This window comes from Giraffa tippelskirchi, chromosome 3 (genome assembly GCF_054371585.1).
Source record: "Giraffa tippelskirchi isolate mGirTip1 chromosome 3, T2T-mGirTip1v1.2.pri, whole genome shotgun sequence".
Taxonomy (NCBI): domain Eukaryota; kingdom Metazoa; phylum Chordata; class Mammalia; order Artiodactyla; family Giraffidae; genus Giraffa; species Giraffa tippelskirchi.
The window spans coordinates 162355985-162382731 of NC_137277.1; the positions used below are offsets into that span (position 1 = coordinate 162355985).

Sequence of the window (26747 nt, forward strand, 5' to 3'; positions counted from 1 at the left end):
AGTGAAGCCAATAAATAAATAATAAGATGACTTTCTTTAGCAGCAAGAGCTAAGCTTAAACAGTAATAATGGTAATAGTCCTAGTGGTAATAGCAGCTGACCCCACAGGACCACTGGCCTTCTTAAGTGCTATGTATACTCACTGAAAAGGTTTTGAAGAGCTAGAGAAAGGGGCACCAGAGTTCCTGGTGGGAGGGCAGGTCCGGGGGGCCCCTCTGGAGGGCACAGGCCCTAGTCCTGCCTCCACTGGTCCCTTCTCCTTCCCCTTGTTCTCTCTTCCTTCGCCTACCTTCCCTGGGCCCGAGGAGGAAGCTGAGGCAGGCTAACTGAATGCATAACTTTATTAAATAAATGCTTTGTCATGATAAAAGACAAAGATCAAGGAGTAACATAAATTATAAGTTGAATAAATAGTATACAGCAATCTTCACTTCTTTTAATAAAACGTGAGATCCTCAGGGGTTTTTTGTTTTGTTTTATTTCCTTAGGTACAAAACACTAAACAGGAGGCGAGCTCTTCCACATTCAGGCGATTTTTTTCCCCCCGCTTTTTCGTTTTTTTTTTCCACAAACAGTTTTGTTTGCTGGTTAATTTTTTTTTCATCCTTTTCACCAGTAAAGATTATGAGCATTTATTTAAAACAAGAAAGTCAAAAACAAAAAAAGAGGAGAGAATAGCACTATGGTATGTATGTATGTCAAACTATAAAGAACTACAGTAATATGTGCTGTGATTATTGCTGTCTAAAAAAACAAACAAACAAACAAACCGGTAGGCAACTCGGAATCTGAAGGAATCTTGTCTGACAACTGTCTATCCATGTGGGCTACTGTGTGATGGTGGTGGTGGTGGTGGTGGACGGTCCGGGACTCAGGCTGGTGGCCGGGGACCAGAGAGGTGGGGTGAATGGGTGCAGAGTGGCTGACCCCCCCCCCCCACCTCCCCTTTCCTCCATCCAAAAAAAGTTAAAGAGAGGAGGCCAGAGTCTGTGGAAATAGCTAAACTATATACTCCATTAGGGAACCAAGAAAGGATGCTTAAAAAAAGACACCAAAAACCTACGAGAAAAAAAAAGTAGAGAAAAGTGCAAAATAAGTCTTGCACTTTAGTGGTTTTAAAAACAAAGACAGTACAACGCCCAGTACCATCACCTCTCAAAATACAGTCTCCTCAATCTTGGAAGCCAACTGTGTCTTCTCCAAGACCGGAGCGTTGCTTCTCCTTGGCCCACTCCTCTCTGCAATTCCCATCTGAGCTGGAGCCCTTGTGGGGGCTGAGCGGATGGAGGTGGGGCACTGCCCCACATGGAGGGGGGCTTGGTGGCTGCATGGTAGCCCTGCGGCTGCTGACGAACTGGGCAGTGGGAGAGTGGTGGTCCAGGCCCGCTTCCCCAGGGGAGGTTGGCCCCACTGGGTTACCATGGAGACCACAGAGGTGGTGATGGGAAAATGGGTGAGGGGACAGGAGGTGGGACCACGCAGAGCCTCCCGTAGTCCCCGGAGTTGGGGCTGAATGTCTCCAGGCCTGTCTCTCCAGGCCTGGCTGTCTGAGAAACTTCCAAGTCTCTTCTGTCCCAGACTGCCTGCTTTTCCCGGGTTGAGGTGGGGTGGGGGGTCAGCCCTAGCTAGGACCCCCTCAGTCACCTGGCAGCAGTGGTGGAGACAGGTCTTCTCTGCTAGAGTGAGGCATGAGTCAAAGGGAGATGGGAAGAGACCTCCTATTGGTGCTGCGGGCCAATGTTTAGATTTGAGGCCATGGAAAAGCCGGAGCCTGAGGCCTCTGGGTGAGCAGACAGTGGCCAACAGGCAGCCTGGGGTCAAGACGGTCCCTGCTTGGAACTTCACAGCTGGCAGCTCGCCACACCTGCCTGCTCACCACCCTGCTTGGAGAGGCCTCGCTTTCCTCTATGATTCCCTCCCCCTGGAGTCCCACCCTGGGCTCTGTCTGAAGGTCCAGCATCCTCTAGGGAGTGGCCAGCGGACCAGAGTCTCCCTGCCCCCTCTGCAAGCACTAGAGAGAGACTCACAGATTTGGGGTTGTCAGCGTTAGCTTTGGAGACCTGAAGACAGGCATGCCCTAACCCCCCACCTTGTAGCTGACTGCAAAGAGCCCATGGAAGGAGCCGAGGCCCCTTCGAAGTCCAGTAAACAGTGGGAGGAAACGACGGCCGCCTCTCAGGAACCAGAAACCGGGTCCAGGCCTTGGGGGGAGGTGGTGGGGTGGGGTCTGCAAATTCCTGGCTCAGTCTTTTCTTAGGGGGAATGGCACCCCAGTATCCATGTGGCAATCCCAGTTTAGACGACTGCTCAAGATCCAGAGAAAGAATGGGTGGAGAGAAGAGTGAAGTGGGAAAGGCTGACGATACTGGCCTAAGACGTTGAAGTGTGAGTCGGGGGTTTGGGGACAGTGGCGCAGGGAGGGGCCATGCGGATACACAGCAAGTCAAGGAAGTCCTCACGGCTGCCGTCCCCATCAGGCCCTTTGTCCAATGAAGATTGATGCCTCTCCCATCCCAGCCAACCGTCCACTCCGGGGGAGCAGGGGACACTCCCCTACTGAATCCCAGAGCTGCAGGCTTGCCACCAGCTAAAGTGTTTCAGTTCCATAGCTGCCCCTCTTCACTGTCTCTGAGTTTGATGCTGGATTAGTCTCCACGGTGTCATGTCGTCGGGGAAGAGTGGAGTGAGCTATGTTCACAGCGAGAGAGAGTCTCCTTTGCTATGTCCAAGCCCCGTCTCCTGGCCAGAGTTCTCCATCCTCAGGGCTGCCCATTTGTTGTGGGGGTCAGGGGAATCAGCAGAGGATGGGAGTTTTCTTGGTTCAGAATCTTGGCTGCCCCAAAGCATCCATTCACTGCTTGTCCATCTCCTTTCTGCCATCTCCCATCCCAGGAAGGAAGCTGGAACGGGCCAGGGTGGACCAAGAGCTTGAAAGTCTCTCCAGCCTCCTTCCCTTACTGCAGGGTGAAGGCGGGCAGGTGAGGTCGTAGACTTGTCCCTTCCAAACCACGGCTGGTCTCTGCTTATCCTTGTTCCTGTCCAGCTCCTACAGTCTAGAACCCACCGAAAGTTCCTCACCTTCTCTGGCTCACAGGGCTGGGTTAAACTCATTTCTCTCTTACAACCTGTTTCCTTTTCTTCTTAAACCTCTCTCCTTCTTCTTAAATCCCAGAGAGCTTATCAGGTGGGGACCCAGGGAAGTGTCTCTTGGCTTTGTCCCCTCTTCTTTTTGCTTTGCTCCAAACCTAGGACGGGGCACTCAGCCCTCTGTCTCTCCAGCTCTCTGCCCTTCACTCCATCTACTCTGGCCTGAGCAATCACTTTTATTGTTTCCCCGTATTTACACTTTTCACCTCCATCTCCCTCTTTGCCATCTCTCATTTCAGTCTCTCTCCTGCTCTGCCAGCATGAAGGCTGAGGGAAGCTTTCCAAATGCAGGCTCTGTCCAGATGAAATGAAAACGCTGGGCAGGACCAGGGGGTTGACTTGTACCGATTGGGTTCTCTGGGTGTAGGGTCCAGAGACAGTAACTTCCCAAGGGTCTAAAGGTGAATGTGATGTCCTGGGGAGCTTGGTGGATGCACTACTGGGTGTGCTCACCAACCTGGCTTGGCGGTACGTGAACACATGTGCACATGGGCAATCATGAAAGAAAGAATCCAACACAGTGTCCCACAGAAGGTTGAGTTTGCTGCTGCTCATGGGAGGCAGGCAAAACTGGTTTTATGGGTTGTGTTAGAAGAATATGGGTTTTCTTGGTTTCCCCAGAATAAGGACGCTCTTCAATGTCCCCAGAGGAACTACTTGGAAAAGTTAATGCAAACCTTTGACAGAAAGGAAGGAAGAAAGGGGTAAAAAAAAAAAGAAAGAAAATAGACTTATATGCCTATATATGACTATATGGAGCCTTGTAGATAAATACAAGCCCACTTTTTTTTCAGCCTATCCTCCCCCATGAAGGCTGTGCTAGCTGTGAATTGGATGCAATGAAGGGCTGAAACCACAGGCTTCATTTGGCGCTGAGTTTTAGCCACCCTGGAAGCACATGTGTTCCCACTGTCGGGATGTGGATTGATTTCTCAGAGTCTGCGTGGGGAGTGAAATATGCACACATACTTCGTATTCATGGATCTGCTTTAGGAACACCTACCATCTAGTATCACTCAGTTATGAATCTGCCTTATGTTGAGAAGGATGGAATGCATTTTCATCTTTGTAAATTGGAGGGAGAGAGAACACAGTGCCGAGGTGGGAGGAGAGGAAGGACAGGATTTGAGCCATGCGAGCTGCTGGCTGCAGGAGGAGATTGATCCAGGAGAGGCATTGACACCTGTTGTCTTTTTCTTTCTCCCCCTGCGACCCATCCAAACAGCAAATTCCAAGTGTGGCATCAAAGGCCACACCTAGGGCCGCACCTGCTCCTGCCCAGATGGCTTCCCAACTCGGGCCAGGGCTGGGTGTAAAGACGGACGCTCCTGGCCCATGCTCCATTCTCCTCCTCATGACTACTCATCCTCCCCACTCTTACACATGTCTGCTTTCCTCCCTTCTCTTTCCCTTCTTCTTCCTCTCTTGCTCTCCTTGTTCATTCAACTTGCCTCAAAAAGAAAACCTTTTTTAAAAGGGGGGGTCTCCTTAGCTTTTCACATCTCTGTTGTTGCCGTTTTCAAAGTTGCGACCTTGCCAGAGATTCCGAGGTCCTCAGTTTCCTCAAATAGATAGATATATGTATTTTTTTTTTTCCCTTACATGAGATGAAATGAGTGGCGTCCTGGGGTGGAGGGAGGCACTGGCTGGAGTCGGGGCTGAGGGTGGGATGGGGTGAGGGAAAGATGGGGAGGGGACGCGTCACTCAACATTGCTGCTGTCAAAGGTGTGGCACTGAAAGTCCCCGTCCACGTACTCCATGCCCGGCAGCTTCATCCCATACTTGTCCACGCACCAGCAGATGCCACGCTTGCGGCCACGGGAAGGTTTGCACTGGGGTGGGGAGAGGGACAGGCAGTGAGCATGGCTGTACCCTGAGGCTCTGCTCCTCCCTAACCTTTTGTCTTCCCTGCCCCAAGACAGACTCTCATCCTCAAAGAGCTGAGGGGACTGTATCACCAACTCAATGGACACGAACTTGAGCAGACTCTGGGAGATGGTGAAGGACAGGGAGCCTGGTGTGCTGCAGTCCATGGGGTCCCAAAGAGTTGGACATGACTTAGCAACTGAACAACATCAACACCCTACCCTTGGGGTTCTGGTGTCCACATTACATGGGACAACCCAGGGAAAGGTGCTCATTTAGGCAGTCTGTCCTTGGCTAGCTCTTGCAACTTTGTCTTATGTCACCCCAAACAAGTTGGTTTTTACCTCCAACTTGGTATTCTCCAGAGAACAACATAACTTGATCATGATCATGATGATGATGATGATAAATTAAATTATTAAATAATGTGGTGGTGGCTGAGTCACTAAGTTGTGTCCGACTCTTGCTCCTCTGTCCATGGGATTCTCCAGGCAAGAATATTGGAGTGGGTTGCTATTTCCTTCTCCAAGGGATCTTCCCGACCTAGGAATCGAACCCAGGTCTCCTGCATTGCAGGCAGATTCTTTACCGACATATCTGGTTTCCCTTGGAGCTCAGCTGGTAAAGAATCTGCCTGCAATGTGGGAGACCTGGGTTCGATCCCTGGGTTGGGAAGATCCCCTGGAGAAGGAAAAGGCTACCCACTCCAATATTCTGGCCTGGAGAATTCCATGGACTGTATAGTCCCTGGGGTTGCAAAGAGTCAGACACGATTGAGCAATTTGCACTTTCAGTTTCACTTTCTTTACTGACTAAGTTACGAGGAAGCCCATTAAATAATAGTAATAATAATAAAAGGCATCACTTGTGTAGCTAGCTGTACCATATACAAGATACCACTTAACACTTAACTATACTGTAGATACTGTTCTAAGTGCTTTACAAAGATGAGTTCATTATTCCTCATAATCATGTGAGAACAATAGGTACAATTATTCTCCATTTTACATGAGAAACTAGAGCCGGAGACATTAACCGACTGGAGTAAAAGGACACAGCTAGTAAGCAGGACACCCAAGGACTCACCCAAAGTTGCCTGGCTCTTGATCCCTAACTTAGATGTTGTCGTTGTTTAGTCACTAAGTTGTGTCCGACTCTTTGTGACCCCATGGACTGTAGCCAATAAGGCTGCACTGTCCATGGGATTTCCCAGGCAAGAATACTGGAGTGGGATGCCATTTCTTTCTTTAGGGGATCTTCCTGACCCAGGGATTGAACCCGTGTCTCCTCCAGTGGCAGGTGGATTCTTTACCCCTACATCACCATCTAAGGGAACTTAGATGAGGGGTGCCTTTATGGAGCATCTGAGTCACCCGGGAGGGAACTTGTTGGAAACACAAGTTCTCAGAGGCCACCCTAGACCCACCGATCAGAAACTCTGGTGTGGGACCCAGCAATCTGTGTGATGCTGATGCCCTAATGTGTACTCCTTAACAAGCTTAGATGACTGGGTAACAAAGGGTAGCCTGGCTGTGAATGGGTCACAAAATGATTTCAGGAGGTACATGGTAAAAATATACTTTAGAGTCATGTGTGTGTGCATCCTAGGTCGCTTCAGTCATATCTGACTCTTTGTGACCCCATGGACGGTAGCCCATCAGGCTCTTCTGTCCATGGGATTCTCCAGGCAAGAATACTCTGGTGGGGTTGCCATACTCTCCTCCAGAGGATCTTCCTGACCTGGGGATCCAACCCATGTCTCTTGAGTCTCCTGCATTGGCAGGTGGGTTCTTTACTAGCACCTCCTGGGAAGTCCCATATATTTATGTATGTGTATCAGAAAACAACACAGACAACATGGGATGTGACATAGTGATAGAAAGTTTCCTTTTAGATGAACTCATGTACCTATGGTGAATCATTAAAACATGAGTAGATTACAGTGTAGGCGGGAATGGGGTCAGTCATGACTGTGGTGGGAGCAGGGATACTGGTGTTTTGGGACACAGTGTTGTTAATGACAGAAATCCAGGCATTTAGAGGTAGAGATTTGGTGGCCTGGAAAATCCCATGGACGGAGGAGCCTGGTAGGCTGCAGTCCATGGGGTCGCTAAGAGTTGGACATGACTGAGCTACTTCACTTTCACGCATTGGAGAAGGACATGGCAACCCACTCCAGGGTTCTTGCCTGGAGAATCCCAGGGACGGGGGAGCCTGGTAGGCTGCTGTCTATGGGGTCACACAGAGTTGGACACGACTGAAGTGACTTAGCAGCAGCAGCAGCAGTGGTAAAGGAGTGGGATGCCATTTTTTTCTTTAGGGGGTCTTCCTGACCCAGGGATCGAATCCGTGTTTCCTTTAGTGGCAGGTGGATTCTTTACTCCTACACTGCCAGGGAACTTAGATGAGGAGACCTAACAGACTCAGGTTCCATTGTGGAGGAGGGCATGGCAACCCACTCCAGTATTCTTGCCTGGAGAATCCCATGGACTGAGGACCCTGGTAGGCATGGGGTCCACAGGGTTGCACAGAGTGGGACACGACTGAAGTGACTTAGCATGCATGCCCTGAATGTGGGATATGGGATGGGGTATGCCTGCTTTCTTTCTTTTTTTTTTAAAGTTTTACTGGAGTTGAGTTGATCTACAATGTTGTGTTAGTTTCAGGTGTACAGTCTCTTCAGTAAGTGGAGCTGGGGACACTGGATGTACCTGCTTTCTCTTGTAGAGAAAGAGCTTCACGTACCTGCTTTCTTTTGTAGAACCCTTTGCGGTCACAGTTGGGCAGGTACACGGCGCGGGGCACCATGCGCGGGCTGGCTTTGAGTTCCTGCAGGGAAGCTTCCATGTGCCGGCGGCAGGGACCCTGTGTGCGGATCGGAGGCGTGAGAGGCGTGGCCAGACCCAAGGGAGTCACCTAGATGTGCAGAATGCAGTGGCCAAGGTGTGTGGGTCAAGGGTCTACATGGAAAGTCGCCACCTTTTGTCTAGATTAGGTGCTACCCAAGGTCTTCCTCTGCCTCCCCTGCCATGACCCCTGGATGTATAAAGTGCTACCACGCATGCTCATTTAGATAGCTAGGGGCCAGGTTAAAAGCTGAAGGTGGCAGAGACTAAGGGTGCGGATATAGAGGGAGATGGAGAGAGGGTCATTGAGCCTCACCTGCTCAGATTCCTGTCTCATCTCAGGTGCCGAGATGACCCGGGGATGGGCGGTATTCTCAGCTCCACCCACGAACTTGGACTGGGTCAGCTTCTTTCTGCGGTCCTTCTTCACAGCCTCAGCCTTCAGCTCAGAGATGCGGGTGTGTTTGGGCCGGAAGATCTTGGGCGAGTAGGTCTCCTCTGCCATCTCGGAGGTGGTGGGCTCCTCGTGCTCACGGGAGTCTCTCTCTGTGGGGAGAAGTGGGTGGAGGATTAGCGTCTGCCAGCTGAGAGCCAACCGTGCGGAGCCCAGAGCTCCAAGCTTTGGAGCGAGGAGACAGGCTCTCTGCACCCTCTTGGGGCTGCCCAAACTGGGCAAAGGGGAGTGAGAATCAGGACACGAGCCAACAGGCGTGTGAGTGGTGGGAAGTTCAGTAGAGCAAACCAGGGTTGACTTTGTGGAGTAGGAGAGTGCTGGAAAAGTCAAGCTGATACAAGGAGGGCAGTAACACTGGAGGAAGAGCACAGTCTGGGGGCAGGGAAGGGACTTGTTTGCTGGGAAGTGGTAATGGAAGTGTTAGTTGCTCAGTCCTGTCCGACTGTTTGTGACCCCAGGGACTGTAGCCTGCCGGGTTCCTCTGTTCGTGGAATTCTCCAGACAAGAATACTGGAGTGTGTAGCCATTCCCTTCTCCAGGGGATCTTCCCAACCTAGGGATTGAACCCAAGTGTCTCGCATTGTGGGCAGATTCTTTACCACCTGAGCCACCAGGGAAGGCCCTGTTTGGTGGTGGTGGTGGTGGTGGGGATCTGGCTAAACAGGTGGGGAAGTGGCTGGAGGTGGGGCTGAGGTGTGAGAACACCATCTGGAGGTCAAGGCTGACGGAGGAAAAGGGATTGCCAGGGCGTGGACAAGAGGCCAAGTCCATCCTCTAGTGAGATCTTCCTGCTTTTGGAACGGCTGGAGTTGAGATACATTTGCATATGGGGACCTGAGGGCAGGAGGGCCCTGGGGTGTCTGGACTAGTGGGCGATGGGGCGGGGGGTGGGGGTGGGGGGCGAATCATAGGAGGAACAGGAGGAAGGGACCCGGGAGAGCCAGAAATGTGGGATCCGGAGGGGATCAGTGCAGGCGGGTGGAGGTGGGGGGCATGGAAGCCTGAGGCCTTGCTCCCTGCTCAGAGCTGGCTCTGTGCTCTGTGCCCTGGGACATAACAGCTCCCGGCCAAGAGCGGCAGACAGCTGGCTGGGGCTAGAGTGGTTATATATAGCAGTGACTTGGTGACAGTCTATACTTAGCTGACTTATGACCTTTAAAGAACTAGGACTTTGTTCATTTTTTTGTCGATCTTTTAATCCACCCCCCACCCCCAAGCCTTTGGCCTTTTCTTGGTCCACAGATTTCCATGAAATTCTCCTCTCACAGACACCCTCCCCTGAGTGCCTCCTGTCACCTCACTGACCCCACCAGACCCAGATTGCTCTTCCCAGGTGGGCAGGGCATGGCCAGGATGGCCAGAGCCAGAGCAGGTGCAGGGCAGGATGGGCGGGGGCAGGGAGCCCTGTCTTCCCTGTTCTCTTTTCTTTTTCAGTTCTAGAAAAAGAAAATAGGGCTTTGGGGTGACTCTGGAAAGTGGAAGTGTTAGTTACTCTTTGTGACCCCATGGACTGTAGTCTGCCAGATGCCTCTGTCCATGGGATTCTCCAGGAAAGGATACTGGAGTGGGCAGCCATTCCCTTCTCCAGGGGTTCTTCCGGACCCAGGGATGGAACCCCAGTCTCCTGCATTGTAGGCAGATTCTTCACCATTTGAGCCACCAGGGATGAAGGGAAATCCTCCTCTCACTGGGCTCCCCAGGATGTGAGAAGAGGTGTGGAGAGGGAGCAGTTTGGTGAGAGGACAGTTGCATATCCCCAGGGCAGGCGTTCTCAGCCCAGGGGAAATTCCAGGTGTGTCTTGAGGGAGGCATTTGGAGACCCAGCCTCACCTGGTCAGGATGGCAGGTGGCAGAAAGCACCTGAGTTTGTCTCTTGGCTCAGGGTTTGTTGGATTTAATCGAATGGGTGTCCAGTGTTTAAGCCCCTTTAGGGAAGCTCCCCACCCTAAAGAAGCCTCCAGAGGTGTGCAGTGTTCTGAGTGGTTAGCTGATCTAGGTATGTATCCACAGGAGAGGAAGGGAAGTAGTTTCTGGAGAAGAAGGTGGGAGGAGGCACATGGCAAAAGAGTGGGCAGACTCTCCCAGAAGAGAACCCAGCACCAGGATCTCTGTCCCCTTCTGGCCTTTCACTCCCTCTTCCCACCATGTCCTGCCCTCGGCACTGCCTCTACTTTATCAAAACCCGATGGGATGATGAACCAACACGGCGATGCACTGAGTCTGTGGAATGGAGCCTTCTGGGGATTAGCTGACAGAGTGAGGTTGTGGCATAAACCAGCTTTTCTTGGTTGTGGGATGAGCTGTGATGGGGGTAGGAGGCAGGGCGGAACAAGCTGATCTGGGGGACTCCGTACAAAGTGAAAGATTAGGGCTCTGTTATCTAGTAACTCAGGCCCAAACCTGAGGCTCAGATCTGGAAGAAGTAGGTGAGGAGAGGAAAAGCTGGCCGTGGCCTGGTCCCATCTTACTGAGTGATCTGAGTGAGGAGAGGAAAAGCTGGCCATGGCCTGGTCCCATCTTACTGAGTGACCTGACACATCACTCAGCCTCCCTGAACATCCCCAAGCATTCTGCCTGTCACCTGAATGGTGCGGTAGGAGAGACGGCAAGAGGTGGTTGCCATTGAAAGATTGGGAGCATTGCGGGGGTGCATGACCACCCCCTTCCCCAGCCAAGATTGTAACCAGATGAAGGGAGGGGAAGTAGGGCCAGACAGCCAGGTGTTGACCAGTGCGTGGAAGAAGGGTGAGCTTTCCCCTGGGGCCACAAGTGCATGCTTCCATCCCAGTGGTGCTCTTTCTAGTTCTTAAAGACATTGGGGTGAGGCTGCCACTTATTGTCCTCTGGCCACCTATTGTGTCCCTTTGGTCAGAGGGTGTTGTCCTCCAGATGCCGTTGCACCTTCTCTTATGGAGCTTCTGGCTCTGGCTTTGGTGATTGTGCAAGTACATTGGCTAATGCCCCCCACCCCGCCATCGGCAGCTCTTCTCCAGACTCTTCATATTTTAGGATCTTCAAGAAGTGCTGTGGGCTACCCTTAACCTGGAGTCACCTTTCCTGGGAGGAGGATGGGCTGTTCACAATGGTTCCTGAAACTTTGGGGCAATTTACTTAGACCTCTCTCAGTCTTTCCTGTGAAGGTGTTAGCCTTGAGACTAAGCAAAGACAATACTGGGGAACAAAATGTAGATTCTTGTACCTTCTCTGTGTTAGTCGCTCAGTTGTGTCTGACTCTTTTTGATCCCATGGACTGTGGCTCACCAGGCTCCTCTGTCCATGAGGATTCTCCAGGCAAGAATACTGGAGTGGGTTGCCATTCTCCAAGAACTCCAGATACTTTCGCAAACCCTCTGTCCTTCCCCTGGCTTCACCAAGGCAGGGTTCCCTCCCCAGTTTGCAGTCTCTTTGGCTGCTTCTGGAGGGCAGGCTTAAAGTTTTGATGTGCCTCCCAGGTTTTGGTGCCACTTAACCCCATGGGACCTATTACTTAGGCAGCGGGAGAGTCAAGTATCCGATACTAATCAGGGTCTTGTGGTCACCTGTAGGTTCCAGAGAGACAGCGGAAAGTTGGATCAGAGCCAGGGCAGGAGCCTGGAATATTAAAGGGCTGGAAAGTAAGACTGGAGCTGGGATGCCAGAGCCAGCTAGTCCTACTCAGCTGCTTTGTGGCCGAGTCATAAATAGGCTTACAATTTGTAAGGGTTTAAATTTTAGATAACTCAAGAAGGCACAAGTAGACTGGCAGCTCCCTAGCTGTTTCATCAAAAGAAGATAGGTCAGGGCTGCAAAAGGATTTAGGACTTCCTGGTGAAGTTGCGCTGCACGTGAATAGCAATCTCTCAGGTACTTAACAATGCAGTAGGTTCTGGACTCAGTTGACTGGAAGGTCAGTACCTGCATATGGCCAGCAGGTGGCGGAGGAGACTGATGGCTGCAGAACAGGCTTCCTTGTAGGAATTGTAAGCAGTTTTAAAATCTGGAACTTTTTGTGGTCTCCGTCTCTTACTTCTCTGACCACCACCCCAGCCTTCCCCTCTCAGCATGCATTTAGAGTCAGGAAGATGGACGTGCATAGACTGGGAAGGACCTACGTGAGGCCAGGGATGGCTGGGAGGGGACAAGGCCATCAGTGTGTAAACCCCGGCTGTTTCTTTAGTCAACAATGCAAGTGTAATGATTAGGGAAAGAAGGGAAGCAGATCTAGGACCTCCCTTCCTATCTCTAGCTGACCTTTTGAAAGGATTCCGCACAGAGTGTTCACTGTTGTCCCTTTCTCTGGGAAGCTGTGGAGGCAGGACCCTTTAATTCAGTGTCTTAAGAAAGCAAGGGCTCTGGCAGTGTCCTGATAGTTATCTTTAGGCTGAGTTCTGATTCTCTGCTCTGTTCTGCCCCTAGTCCTGCCAGCTGGCTCTCTGATGGTCCCAGCCCTGCCGTGTTAGGGCAGCCAACTCAGTTTCTGCTTCATTCCTAAGATGCTGCCCATTCATACTGATACAACAACATTCACTGAGGCACCACCCTTGGCAGCACGAAAAGCTGCTTGAGGACTGTGTCATCCTCGTGTCCCAGTGAACCTTTTTTTTTTTTCGCTGTACGGCTTGTGGAATCTTGGTTCCCCAACCAGGGATTGAACCCAGGCCCTGGAAGTGAAAACACTGAGTCCTAACCACTGGACCACCACAGAATTTCCCCAGCGAATGTTGAGGGTGTCTGTGTGCAGGCCCAGCCACTGTGGACCCAGAGGCATCCCCAGTTGGCGGGGGGGGAACTGCTCCTCACAGCACAAGTGCCAATGCATCTTCCCTCCCCAAGCCCACCATGGAGACCTGCTGCTATGATTGAAACTACAATCGAACTTTCTACCCTGGGGCTTTTAGTCCTACCCTGGCACCATTAACAGCCTGGGCCCAGCCTGGTGGTTGTTTCCCACGCTATCTTGACTTAATAGTCAGAACTAGAGAAAAAAGGGTGGATCAGATATTGCGACTTTGCTTACGGAAATTGAAGAAGCTGAGGCGTACTTGGAACTCGAAGTGCAGGAAGGATGTAGGGCTATGCCAGGCCACCTGGACCTGGGAGAGGAAGAGTCTCTTTTTCTTGCCAGAAGGCAAGAGGGATTCGCCCAGAATTTCTCTGCCAGGAATGACAAGGGGAGCTGGGTTTCCACCGGCTCTCATTCTAGCTCCCTCTGTGGAATTCAGACTGTCAACATCTTAAGGGCAGAACTTTGTCATTTATCTTGGTCTCTCCGGCACACGGTCTTCAATAAAGAATCTTGAAATGGAGAGGTGTGTGAATCGGCTCATGGGAAAATGTGCAGGTCTAGGGGCAGCTCTGTAAGGCTAGCTGCGGCATGTTGGAGCTAAGTAGATGCCCTGGGGGGTCATGTCACCCACAGACCTGCCTTTAAACACAGGAATTTGCTACAGAGGGAATAAGGGGCAGAGAGGTGGGCCTCAGGAGTGGGAAGAAGTAGGACATTTACTGGGCTTCTTTGATCTAAGACTGTGCTGTTGAGTACGATAACTAGCAGCCACATGTGTCTATTGAAAAGAATAAATGTTAAATCAGATTACAAATTCAGCTTCTCAGTTGCTTGAACCACATTTCAAGTGCTCAATAGCCACACGTGGCTGGTGGCTACCGTGTTGGACGGCGATGATTGAGAACACTTCCTTCACTACAGAAAATTCCACTGGACAGCTCATCAGAGGGCCCTGATCCGTGCCTGGGGATGGCTGGATGCTCCGTGCTTCCTCCCCACTTTGCCCTGTTTCCTAGCCAACCTGCAGCCTCCTGCTCTTTGCTACAACATGAAGCTTCTGGGAAAATGACGGATCAGCTGCTCAATGTTGAAAAAAATGTGAGGCATGTCTCAGCCTCCTGAAGTCTGACCGTTTCCCAGCTGCAGATGCCAAGAGACTCAATTACATTGTGTGTGTCTCTGCATTAAAAAAAAGGGACAGGGACTATAGGGAGGGCTGTGAAGCCTCCTAGGGGAGCTGCACCATCCCCAGCCCTGCCCATGACATCCCTGACCAAGGCTTGCCTTGCCCCAGTCTTTCCTGGAAAATTGTTTTCTTTTCCTTTGTGGTCAGTAACAGACATGCATGTTCTGGGCTCTTTCTTTACCTGAATTATGGGCTGAAAAGGGAAGAAGCATGGACTTTGCAAGAGGAAAAGAAATCCACACAACTGTCATCCAAAGGAACCAGTTGCAGGTAGGGAGGAGTTTCAAATAGACATGCGGAGGGAGTCTTGCTGACTTGGGGTGCATGGCAAAGGTGGGGAGCAGATTCAGAGAGTCAGTGACTGGACCTTGAGAGCAATAGACTTATCCCTCTTAGCTCCTTTACAGCCCCCTCCCCATTTCATACCAGGAAAACCAACAGCCACGTTGACCAACATAGGTATGTAACATCTCTATCCTGAGCAGGGAAATAAAGTCACCTTACAGGAAAGCAGATAAATAGAATCAGGAGTTGGTCTACCAGCCCTTGACTGTCAGTCTCCCTTCTTAAGTGGAAGATGGGGTTGCTAACAGTGCTTCACTAAATCCTGGTGCAGGTGTATTTTGCCCTCTCTTAGTTGCTTCCTCCCCTCTCCTTGCCTTAGTCTTCTCATCTGACTTATGGGGAGGATGACAACAGGCCCCTCTTCATAGGGTTATGAGGATTCCATGAGTCATTACGTGCTAGTGAACTCTCAGTACAGGTCTCTGCCTTTGTAAGGTCTCTGTTGCCTCCCACCTCCGCTGTTTCCATCATCAACTAAAAATCTGGTTGCTGTGATACGTGGCTGACAGGTGTCTGCTTGTAGATCACAAGGTCTCAGGCGCCTTGGACTGCAGAAAGGTCTGCTGAGAAGCGATGGCTCTACCCTCGTCCCCGGGGAGTCTAGGTTGCCAGCCCCAAGTGAGAGGAACTTTACCCAAGTGCTTCTGAGAACCAGTTTCCACTTAGAGAACACTGCCTGGGAGTTCGTCCCTTGTGTAACCTCATTCCTTCATGCTGCATTAAGGCACTAAGTCTCCGTCCCTAAAGACTGAGAGAGAAAATGTGACCTACTACCTTTCACAGTGTAGATGTGACAAGTGTCAAGTTGGTGACCCTTTCCCAGAATGAAAGACTGGGGTCCCACTCACACATCCTCTAGGTAACAGAAAGGATCCTCCTCACTTTTTCTCCCTGAGGATGAACTAGGATGCAGGGCCGTGACTCTGGTATACATTTCTTGATCCCTGGGCAGCAGCTGGTGATAAATTTACACATGAGAAATACACACTTATGCACAACACCCAGCATGAGTATCTCCAGCCAGGTCTCTAGACTTGGGGAAGGTGGAGCATGCTCAGTAAAAACGTCTGTATACGTGCCCTATACGCACCCCCGGGGAAGCCTGGCGTGCTGCAGTCCATGGGGTCGCAAAAAGTGGGACACGACTTAGCAACTGAACAACAACAATGCACACCCCAAACCAGAAGGTAATGGAGGAGTGAGGTGGGGAGTAGCCTTTCAATGGGGTAAGGGAAGATAATGAAAGAGAGGAAGTGAGGGGCCATTTCTCTGATCTGGCCACGCTCCCACTGGTGACTCATCGTGGCCCATTCAGAACAGCACAATTTAGCCAAATTCCCTGGAAAGCCCTGCTTGACCAGAAGGGGGCGGCAGGGAGCAAATTGTTTGGACTCTTTCGTCGCCCTCCCCCGCCCCCAGGTCCTCCTAAGAGAGACTTGCTAGGGGTCAAACAAGAGAGTGTGTACTTTTTGGCAATTAAAGCTCAGACTCTTCATTTTTGACTTTTTTGGAGCAGAAGCAGAGGGTGGAGACAGGTTCCCTTCACAGGTGTGGGAGGGGCTTGCTGGTGGCCTCTGCCCTGTCTGGTTAGGTGCCCACTAGCCAATGTGGTTTTTGACACTAGGGCTTGCCTGATAGCTCAGACAGTAAAGAATCTGCCTGCGATGTGGGAGACCCGTGTTTGATCCCTGGGTTGGGGAGATTCCCTGGAGAAGGGAATGGCTATCCACTCCAGCATTCTTGCCTGGAGGATTCCATGGACAGAGAAGCCTGGCAGGCTACAGTCCATGGGATCAAAAAGAGTCAGACACAACTGAGTGACTAACACTTCACTTCACTTCACATGTGGCCAGTGGGACTGAATTTTAAGATTTATTTTATTTAAATTAATTTAAATTAGACAACCAATACCTTTGGTTATTGGAAAAGTTTTGAATATGTTTGGGACAACTCAGATATATGAATCTACTTTTTCAACTGTAAATCTTATGAAACCTAAAAATACAGAACTCTTCCCAATGAAAATTCAGTGTTTGAATTGTGATGTGCTGTAAATGTAAAATACACCTCAGATTTCAAAGACTTAATATGAAAGACAGAATGTAAAATAGCTCATTCAGTTCAGTTTAGTCGCTCAGTTGTGTCTGACTCTGTGACCCCATGGACTGTAACATGCCAGGCCTCCCTGTCCATCACCAACTCCCAGAGTTTAATCAAACTCATGTCTGTTGAGTCGGTGATGCCACCCAACCATCTCATCCTCTGTCATCCTCTTCTCTTCCCACCTTCAATCTTTCCCAGCATTAGGGTCTTTTCAAATGAGTCAGTTCTTTGCATCAGGTGGCTCACTAGAATAGCTTATTAAATGGCTTATTAAAATAGCTTGTTAGAATGGCTTATTTTGAATCTATATGAAAATTATAATATTTTGGATATATTGAAAAGATATACAATTAAATTTCATTTCACCTATTTCTTTTTACCTGTTTTAAAAATGTGGCTGTTAGAAAGCTTGAAATGACATTTGTATGTGGCTTATATTGTACTTCAGTTGGACAGTGCTGCTCTAAAGGGTCTGGAATGAGAGGCATCTTCCCTGAGGGACAGGGAGATTGGGGAGCATGCTCAGTACAGCTTTACTGGTACAACCTACACAGTTCAGGATGAAGAGGACCCACGTAGAACATCACTGCAAGTCAGAATAGGTCACATGGGGCTGGATCCTGAGTGCAAATTCAACTTGGATCTTGCTTCAGGATTTGGCAAGAGAAGGGCTGGTCTCTGATGGTTTAGGATGGGGATCAAAAATGAAATAACCTAGGGGCTTCCCTGGTGCCTCAGTGGTAAAGAGTCTGCCTGCCAATGCAGGAGACACAGGTTCGATCCCTGGTCCTGGAAGATCCCACCAAGAAGGAAAAAAAAAATGAGATAACCTATTTATTTCAAGGGGCTTCAGAGGGGTCAGTGGTAAAAAAAATCTGCCTGTTGATGCAGGAGATTCAGGTTTGATCCCTGGGTTGGGAAGATCCCCTGGAGAAGGAAGTGAGAAACCACTCTAGTATTCTTGCCTGGAAAATCCCATGGACAGAGTGGCCTGGCGGGCTACAGTCAATGGGGTCACAGAGTCCGACATGACTGAACACGCACATTTATTTTAGAACCCCCTCTAGGACTTCCTTGGTGGTCTAACCCATTGGGAAGAGAGTTTTATCTTACCTGCCTCCTTCTTGGGAATCCCCTAAAGGAGCAGCTGCCACAGTCTCCAAGGTGTGTGAGGATGGTGCTCAACAACTCCTCAGGTCAACCGGAGGCTCCCAGCTATAATCTGGAGGCCTTCCTCTCCTCTCCTTCTAAAAGAGCTCTGACTGTTAAAAAACCTGACGATCCTCTCTCTCTCTCTCTTCCTTATCAACTTTTGTGGCATATGGTTTTCTCTCTTTGCTTCCAATGTGAAAATCCCCCAATCACTCCCTCATCCCACCTCACCCCACCCCAGCTTGGATCTCAATATCCTGCTGTCCCGCTCTGTGGAAGCTCGTGCTGGAGGAGGCTGGTTACCACGGGAAGCCGGCCACTTCCATCCTGAGGGCTCCTTAGAGACTGTGGACTGCTGCTCAGCCAAGGGGCAGGAGGGCCTGCCTGCCTGCCCATATCAGGACAGCTCTCTGTCATTCAGAAAATGAGGTTTGGCACATGGGCCTGAAGTCTGGGCTGAACACACCCCCTTTCCACCCTTCTTACCCCCTCAACCCTCACCAAATCACTCGCCTAAGCCAGCCTTGCTTGCAAGACCGTGCAGAAAAAGGGATGGAACAGAACAAGATTGAAAATAAAGAAGTACTGCTTTCTCCACTTTGGGGCCACTTTGCCTCTCCTCAAATGGAGCACTCCCAGTTCTGAGCTCTTATTTCATCTTCACATCATCCCCCCTCTGCCCCTCCTGCTATGAGATGACAGCATTGGGTAATATTTGCCAAAGGCCTCATTGCAGGTTAGACCAGGCCCAGGCCAGAGCCCCAGGGACTTAAGGAAGAAAGCCAGGGAGAGCAGAACTAGGACTAGGAAGACTAGGCTCAACAAGATTCTAAGACTGAGTTCTAGCCCTGGCTCTGCCTCTAACCCTGCACTTAATTCTAGGCTCGTGACTTGTACTTTGGGGTTCAGCGTCCTTATCTGTAAAATGAGGGCCTGACTGCCAAGATGCTGCGATTGTGGCAGGTTCCTTCCAGCTGTAACATTCTTTGGCCAATACCCAGACAATTCCTGGAGAGACACTCAAACCTAGCTAAGCTGAGTGGCCAGGCAGGAAAGGCTACTTCACCTCTGATACAGATTCCCAGTCACTTCTTTGGATTTATATTAAAGAAGAAGAAAAAGACATCATAACAGAAATCATGGAAAGAATTGGAGCTGGAAACAAGAATGGGGAATTCTGTGGATAGAGGGAGAGGGGAGTGGAATCTTAGAACTGTTTTTGTTTGTTTATTTGCTTATTTATTTTTGCAGATGTGTAATAAATCTTACTGTTTTGGAAAACATATTTCCAGGTTACAATTGAAGGATGGTCTCTGAGGATGGTAACTTCTGGACCTACCATAGTAAAATTGCAAAACAGACATGCAAACAAAACCCCACCAGATAGCGTCCATGTCATGGCAGCCATTCTCTGCCCTTTTCACATCCGCTTCTGGTGGGACCTCATAGGTACGTGATCTGTTTACGATGTTCTTCCAGTTTCTGGAGGCAGTGGGCCTGGAGTGTGGTGGTCCCTTCTCCAAAATTTTATTTTCCATACATTAAATAACCCAGAGTTTTAAATACATCGCTCAAGTACAAAGTAAAAGCTTTAGACAAAAATCACCTTCCTTTCCTGCTAGCTCCTTCCCCCTCCCTAGCCTTAAGGGGACCGAGGTTTCTGTGGGAATTCCTGCTCTCATGCTCTTTGTTGTAACCTTCTGGTGACCCCTGGCTCCTAGGTCAGCCCGGTCCTCCCTCTGCAGCTGCAAGCCCACCTGCCTGCTCAAAATCCAACCCTGAGCCCCAGGACTAGCACAGCTGCTCTGATTGAAAAGCCAAGCCCCCTGGGGATGTCTTGGAGTTGGGGGATGGAGAAGGGGGTGGGATAGAGAAGCGAGTGGGATGGGAGAGAGGGATAAGAAAGTAGGGGGGAGAAAAAGAGAAATGGAAAGAAAATGAACTTGCACTGTAGCCAATCGTGCTTGCTCCTCCAGTCTGAGCTGACACAGCAGAAAGAGGAGGAAGGGAGGGGAGTGGGGAGGCAAGAAAAGTCAAGTTAAAAGCGCCCTCTTCTTGTCTTCCCAGTTCCCATTTTGGTTGGCTCAGGGCACAGCCAGCCTCTCAAAGACTTGTTTCAAAGGGAGGGGATACGGGTAGGAAAGGAATCTGGATCCTTCAGTTTTCCATGATCTTGTTCAATCCAGACACAAATTTGGCCAATAAACCTAACCCTGGAACTTGACTTCAACAGGGCATTTGGACTAGGCTGGGAATGGAAGCCAAGGTGATGGAGGGCCAAACACCTCAAAGAGGCAAAGGCTGAATGCATTTTTATTTAGGTAATTTTTCTTTCTTTCCGAGAAGCATATTTTCTGCTCTTCCCCTCTCTCTTATTTCTCAATGACAGAACCGAAATCTAGCACCCACTTCTCCCTGTATCCCAAACTTAATGTCTCACAGGCACAAGAGAGATCTTCCAGACCCGGGTAAAGTATGCGGGCCAGTAAAGCCACATGGCTCCTTCTCCAAAGAATGCCAGAGCAAAGCTCGGTCCTTCCCCGGACTCGACCCAGCTCTCCCATATTTATTGCGCTTGGTCCAATAAATAGCTCCAGCCCTCATACACACTGCCCTCTGTTTCTATATCTATCTCTGCCCCTGAACTGGCCAAAATAAAATGCAGGGCCCAGAGCGCTCCCAGGACCGGGCTCGCAGGCGGACTCCCTCTCCCGTTGCCCAGCAACGCTCCTAGCAAAACACCAGTCCCCACCGGCCCTGCTCTCTTCCTCCCACAAGCTTTGGCGGCCAGCCATCTCTCTCTCCTTAGCTCCCCATTTCTGATTCTAGAAATGCGCTTTTTTGTTGTTGTTGTTGAAAAAAATCTACATCTATCTTTCTATACACATATTTTTGGTTATATACGTATATATATATACATCATCTATGTCTGTCTCTAAATCTACATCGGAAGGGGCAAATCCCAGTTCACACTGCTCGATATTGGTAGAGAGGCGTGGCGGTGGAATGTCGGAGGGCAGCAATTTTGGCGAAAGGAGCCGACACTCTCCTCCCTCTTCTCTGTTCGTTTTCCTCTCTTTAAGTTCTGTCGCTGCACCATCTCCAACTTTGGGGAGACCCACCCAAGCTGAAAAGCTCCAGCCAGAAGGGCCCACTCCCATCCCATCTGTCCGGGAGGAAGGCGTCAGTTCCAGCTACCGGTCAAGGGCAGCCATCCAGCAACCGGAGCCCATCAGGCACCTGCTTTAGGCGAGGTGGAGTCTTTCAGAGGGGTTGGGATGGGGTGGGGGGAGGGGGAGGGAGGCCGCTCCGTGCTTCAAGGCACTTTGAAGGTAGCGGCTGAGGAAGGGGCTGCAGAGAAGTCTAAAGGGCATCTCTTCTTGCTTGGGACAAAAGCCCTTGTGTGTGTGTGTTGGGGGGGGGGAGGGGTTGGGATTGAACTGGAAAGTTGTATGCGCCAGTTTGCTCTCCCAGTAATTGCGCGCGCTCACCCTCCACACCAACCACATCACACCAACCACACGGCTGGGCAAATAAAAGCGAGGCCAGAATGCGGCCAAGCGATACCTTGCATACTTTCGCTGTGACCGGATTGTTACCCAGAGCGCTCGCTCCCAAGCCAGGAAATCGATTCATGCCTTTTCCCCCCTCGGTGCCCGTGCTAAGCTTTTCCACACATCTCACAAGATGAAGGAGGGGCGGGACCGCCTTTGAAAATTGGCTTTTAATAAAAATAACTTCACCAACTGTCCTCGGGGGCCCCCGGGGCCTGCACATTGCCCTCTCTCCCTTTTTTGCTGGCCGTAAACTGGAGAAACGCTACCTCTTGCAAAGCTGGACAGACAAAACCTGCAGGGTTTGCGGGAATCCAGGTCGAGCCCAGGAAATCTCTCGTGCCTCTCTTCTCAACCGCAGACGCACTCCTTTCCTACATGAGAGTGTCTGTAGTTTGCAGTTAAGACAACTCATGTTGGGGTGCTCGTAATGGACGGAGATAGGAGGGAAAGGCATTGTCCCAGTAAGAAAATACCGCACTGAATAAACACAATTTAGCCAAGTCTTAACCCCTTTGGGGGAAGACCAATGCTCAGAACCCAGACTTTTGTGTATAGTTCATTAAACTTAAAAAAAAAAATTAAGATCAAGTAACTTTCCAAGAGGAAGCCGAACTGTTTCAGTTGAACAAGTAGCTCTGTCAACCTTTTAAACCCCGGCACTGAGAATTTGGGGGCGGGGCAACCCGGGGGCGGGGCTACTTGGAGGTGGAGGGGAGGCGCCTGGTGCGTGGCTTTTCCGTCTCCGCCCCCTTGATTTTGCATTCTGCGTTTCCAGGGCCCCTCTTCCATTTACACCACACCCACTTGTGTTCTGGCTTGAGAGCTCGAGGGGCGACGCGACAGGGTGGGGGATTAGCACTGGCGGGGAAGCTGCGGTGTCTGAATTTCACATCTCTTCTCGTTTCCCAGCCCTATATCCACCTTTCTTCCTAGGTAAAATCTGAATAGGAGCAGGGGAAAGGGGTTCGATTCAGGAACACCCAGCCCTGGAACATCAAGCCGACCCTTCCTATTCCTTTCCTTCACTCCCCCCATGCCCGACTTGCTCCACCTCCCCGCCGCCTCTGAGCTTGTCCAAAGTCACCTTTCCTTGCCTGGGAGGAAAAAGAGGTATTTTGCATTTCAGTATGTTTTACAGACGACCAATCAATCATATCAAGTCAAGAGCAATGAGTGTGCACGTGGTAGGGGCATCAAAGCCCCCGCCCAAAAGGCAAGAGCTACCAAGGGTGCGTGCGTGTGTTATGTGTGCACGTGAGTGTGCGTGTGCGCCCGTGTTTGGGGGGGCGGGGTAGGAGAATAGAAACGTCAAGGGGGACTGGTAGGGGGGTAGGGGGCTGGGAGGGACAAAGGTAGAATTAGCATCGAAAACCGGTAACGCCTCTCTCTCCAGGTCCCCAGTTGAAGCAATATTTTAACAAAAGGCATTTTTTTTTCAAGTTCAGAAAAAAACAAAAGAAAACCCATAACATATTGGGTACATGGGGATGGTGGAGAGGGAGTTGATCATGTAAGATGCACACTTTCGGACTGGAGATTGAATACCTGGGGATTTGCATCTAGAGAAGAAATAGGAGCTCAGAGTCACCGTTTAGTCGAGGGGGGAGGGGTGGGATGAAGAAGGTGGGGGTAGGGACGAGGAGAAGGAGCGAAAACCCGGAGAGGCTCGGCTAGACCGACTCCTGGGGTAGCAGGATCGGCTGGGGCTCCGATTCCGAAGTGCAGGGACCCTCCCCGCCCTCCTCCCGGCCAGCAGCCCGGCTCTAAGCCACTTGCTGGGCAGAGCGCGCGGGGCCAGCCTGTCCGGTGCCCTCCCACCCCCCCCGCCCGTGCGCCGTGTAGCTGCCTGGCACACGGAGCGCGCTCACCGATCTTGGCTTGCTCGCGGTAGCTCTTTTCGTTCAGGCAAACCCCGCGGCCGTGCAGCAGGGCGTGCAGCGGCTTCTCCTCGTCCTGCCGGGGGAGGCAACGCAGCCCCTGGGCGCAGCGCTCAGTGTAGACGCCGCACGACTGCCCCTCGGCCAGGGCGCAGGTCATGCAGCAGCCGCAGCCCGGCTCTTTGACCAGCTCGCAGCCCAGGGGGCTGGGGGGGCACATGGAGAGGGCTTTCTCGTCGCAGGGCTCGCAGTGCACGAAGGAGCCCAGACCCTGGGCCGGTCCCGCACAGGCGGCCAGAAGCAGGAGGAGCGCGGTGAGCACCATCTTCTCCGAGTCTCCCCCTTTACCTGGGGCGGGGCAGGAGCGCAAGAGTGCAGGGAGAAAGGGGCCAGGAGGGCGCGCGGAGCAATGTTGTTCTTTTTTGATAAAAATTTCTGGCAGGTAGAGCAGGTGCCCTCCCCCGGACAATTGCAAAATGTAGGGAGCGATGGAGGGCTGGAGTGCCTGCAAGCAAGTCTCAATTGCAAAGATTACAGACTTGCAACAGGTAGGGGGAAAGGGAGCAGCGCCAGGTGCACGCAGAGGAATCGGAGGCTGGAGAAACAAACCTCCCTCCCCACGAGTCTGACCTGCTCAGAATTGCGGCGGGGGAGCCAAAAATGGTTCACCCCCAAACAACCACCTGAAAAAAGAGCTCGGAGGCTGTGGAGGAGAGGCGGTTGGGGCGCGGGGGCGGGAGAAAAATAGATTTCGTCTTCAAAATTTTTGTTTAAAATCTCAAAGTACACCCTGCTCCTTTCTAACCCTCAGCTGCCAGCGGCGCGCGGCTGCTGCGAACAGGTAAGAGGCGGCGGCTTCAGCCGCGAGGGTGGGGAAAAATGTGGAAATCAAGAAATTAAAAAAAAAAAACCCACACACCAACCCCCCTAACACCTCTTTTCTCCCACTCTGCTAGCACCTTTTCGAAATTCGCAGGTTCTGCGTGAAGCCCGAAGAAAGGTGCAAACGGAGGAGAGGGTAGTAAAGAGGAGGGGGAAAAAAAAAAAGGAAAAAACCCACACCGCTTTGCAGCTCTTTCCTAGCTCTTTTTCCCCGGGCAGAAGTTTCCAAAGAGACTAAGGGCTCCGGTTGAGCAGGCGCTTTTAAATAGACGGCCCCTGGCTGCCAGCCAGTTTGTAGCTGCAATTTGAGCTCCCCAACACCCAACCCAGGCAAGGATGCCAAGGAGTACAAACTCACACGGGGTGGGGGTGGGGAGAGGCCTTCTAGACACACGGGGGCTCCCCTTCGCTGCCTGAACAGCGCCCTCCTCTCCCTAGACCCTAGAATGGAAGAAAGTGGTGAGGGGACGGGGCAGGGGGGGCAGGGAACAGGGCTGGAGCTGCCCAGAGAGGGAGAGGAGGTGGGGGTCGAGGGGGAGAAGAGAGTTCTTGCAGCGCGGTGGATACAATAAGGAGCAACTCGTCTCCCGTCCCCCCCACCCCTTAGCTAGCCAAGGCTCAGGCTGGAGGGAGAATTTTCTTATTAGCCAACTGGATGTATAGAGTGCCCAAGAAATGCTACCTTAGCTTTGGGAAATTGCTGTCTGCTAGTGTCTGAGTGACGGAGTAAGGGTGTGTGTGTGTGTGTATGTGTTGGAATGGGTGTTAGTGTAAAATGGCCAGCGATGGGTGGTGAGGGGAAATAGAAAAGAAAAATTAAATTTCCCCCCTAAAAATCTGGGGAAGGGGATTTAATCTAGTGTTTCTGTTGCTGGTGAAGTGACTGCCTTTGGTCACAGGGGGAAGGGGCCATTTTTCTTTAGTTCCACTGTTGGCCCAGGGAAGCTCTGTGTGTGTGTGTGCTGTGTGTACTTGCACCAAGGGGCATTCATAGCAGCAGCATCATAGGCAGCACTGAGTTACAGAGACTGGCACTTGGGAGGAAATGCTGGTTCTGAAAATCGTGCCTGGAGGCCCACGGTGTCCTGCCCTGCTGTGGGGTTGTCAGAGGCAAGGAAGGCAGAGTGGAGTGATCCTGCCCATCCAGGTTCTTTGAAAGTATTTCTATGGAGCCACAGCCCTGGAGGGCATAGGTAACAGACCAGAGGGACCCCTGGTTATGAGGGACCCTCCTGGGAGCAGGCATAGCCCAGGAACTGGAGCCGCTGGCGTACCACAAGAGAGCTGATCCCGACCAGAAACATCGTGATCCCTTTTGAAAGCTCAGAGGATCTATGGGGACCCTAGGGACCCTTCTTTCCTTAGTGAAAGGAAAGAAAGTGAATGCCTTCAAAGAAGGAAGGTGGGGTTTTAATTTTTTCCTGCACTTGGCATGGGGGGTGGGGGCTGTGGCCTTCAGAGCCCCATCTGAGAGAGCTGAGCAGCTGTGGCTGTCCTGTTTGGGGCGACTTGGGTCAGTGCTGTCACCCCTTTTACATTTCTCTTCGTTGCTCTGGAAGGGCTCTAATTTCCCTTTGGAGAAGGGGTTGCATTTCATGAAGTTTGCCACTAGACTGCACCCTCCTCTATGATAAGAATTCCTTCTGCTGGTAGAAAATATTTGTCTTCCCGGTTGGGTTCAGAAGCATCTCGCTCTAAGCTGTTAACACCCCCAGATCCTGATCTCTTCCCTCTTACCTACTTGCTGAAAGGCACATTTTAAAATGAAGGCAAAAATTTTAAGTTTTCTTTTGTTCGTATTGCCAGAGGGGCTTTAAGTGTTGGCTGGGAGAGGGAGGAGGAGCTGTGTGTAATGATTAAAAAAAAAAAAAGCAAGGAAGGCTCATTAGTACTGCTTCTCCTCTGTGTCTGGGGGCTCGGTAAGGTAGGAGGAAAATTAATATTCCCAACTCTGGTTGGAATATTTGAGGAGTGAGGGAGATCACGTATTATTTTTCCCTTTGTGTCAGGTTCGGACAGGGTGTTGTGTGTGTCCCGGCCCCTGCTCCTATTTCTGCACCGACTCCGCGGCAAAGCCGGCTCTGGGCACACTGGTAGCATTTCAGATGAATGGGGAGATTGTGGTGCTGCTTCCAGAGAAACATGAGTTGCCTAGTTCCAGCCACCCTCTATTCTGAGAGAGACGGCCTCAGTGACACGTCTTTTTGTCTAGCCGACTTCCAGTGGCTGGAAAATAAAATGTGTGAAGACAGGTAAAAAGGAGAGGGGATGATTCACAGAGAAGACGAAAAGGGTAGAGAGAAAGGAAGCCAGAGCTGGTCTGTGGGGTAGGGCGGCAGGGGGCCAGGGAGAGGGAGAGGGGTGCTCTGCAGGTCTGTACACATTATGACTGTCTGTCTCTCGATGGAGAAACAGGCTTATGTCATGAGAGGTTGACAGTTGGCTGATGGGACAGAAGCTGCCCTCCAAGGGACCCTCAGGTAGGCAGGCTCCCTGAGAGGGCTTAAGAGAGAACTTTCTCGGTAGCCTGGGCTAGTCTATGGCAATTTGGCTCAAAGATGTGCTC

The 26747-nt window shown here is 51.1% G+C and overlaps 1 protein-coding gene and 1 long non-coding RNA gene across 2 annotated transcripts; one reads left to right on the top strand and one right to left on the bottom strand.

Annotated features, from left to right (window-relative positions):
• Positions 1-323: 323 nt before the first annotated feature.
• Positions 324-24417, bottom strand: IGFBP5 (insulin like growth factor binding protein 5). Its single transcript, XM_081578234.1, has 4 exons — positions 23291-24417; positions 8177-8406; positions 7760-7879; positions 324-4980 (listed from the first exon to the last, which is right to left on the bottom strand). Exons 1-4 carry the CDS (start codon positions 23622-23624, stop codon positions 4849-4851), a joined length of 816 nt encoding a protein of 271 aa, XP_081434360.1. The 5' UTR covers positions 23625-24417; the 3' UTR covers positions 324-4848.
• On the top strand, positions 23081-25447 carry LOC145541550 (uncharacterized). Its single transcript, XR_014079105.1, has 2 exons — positions 23081-23613; positions 24111-25447. It is a non-coding gene; the product is annotated as an uncharacterized LOC145541550 (long non-coding RNA).
• Positions 25448-26747: the final 1300 nt, after the last annotated feature.

Excerpts from the sequence above, each read along its gene's own strand:
- IGFBP5 (XM_081578234.1), bottom strand. The coding sequence starts at position 23,624 with ATGGTGCTCACCGCGCTCCTCCTGCTTCTGGCCGCCTGTGCGGGACCG. Across the intron at positions 8,407-23,290 it reads CCGCGAGCAAGCCAAGATCG|AGAGAGACTCCCGTGAGCAC; the intron begins GTGAGCGCGCTC and ends TTCTCCCCACAG. Across the intron at positions 4,981-7,759 it reads GGTTCTACAAAAGAAAGCAG|TGCAAACCTTCCCGTGGCCG; the intron begins GTACGTGAAGCT and ends TCCCCACCCCAG.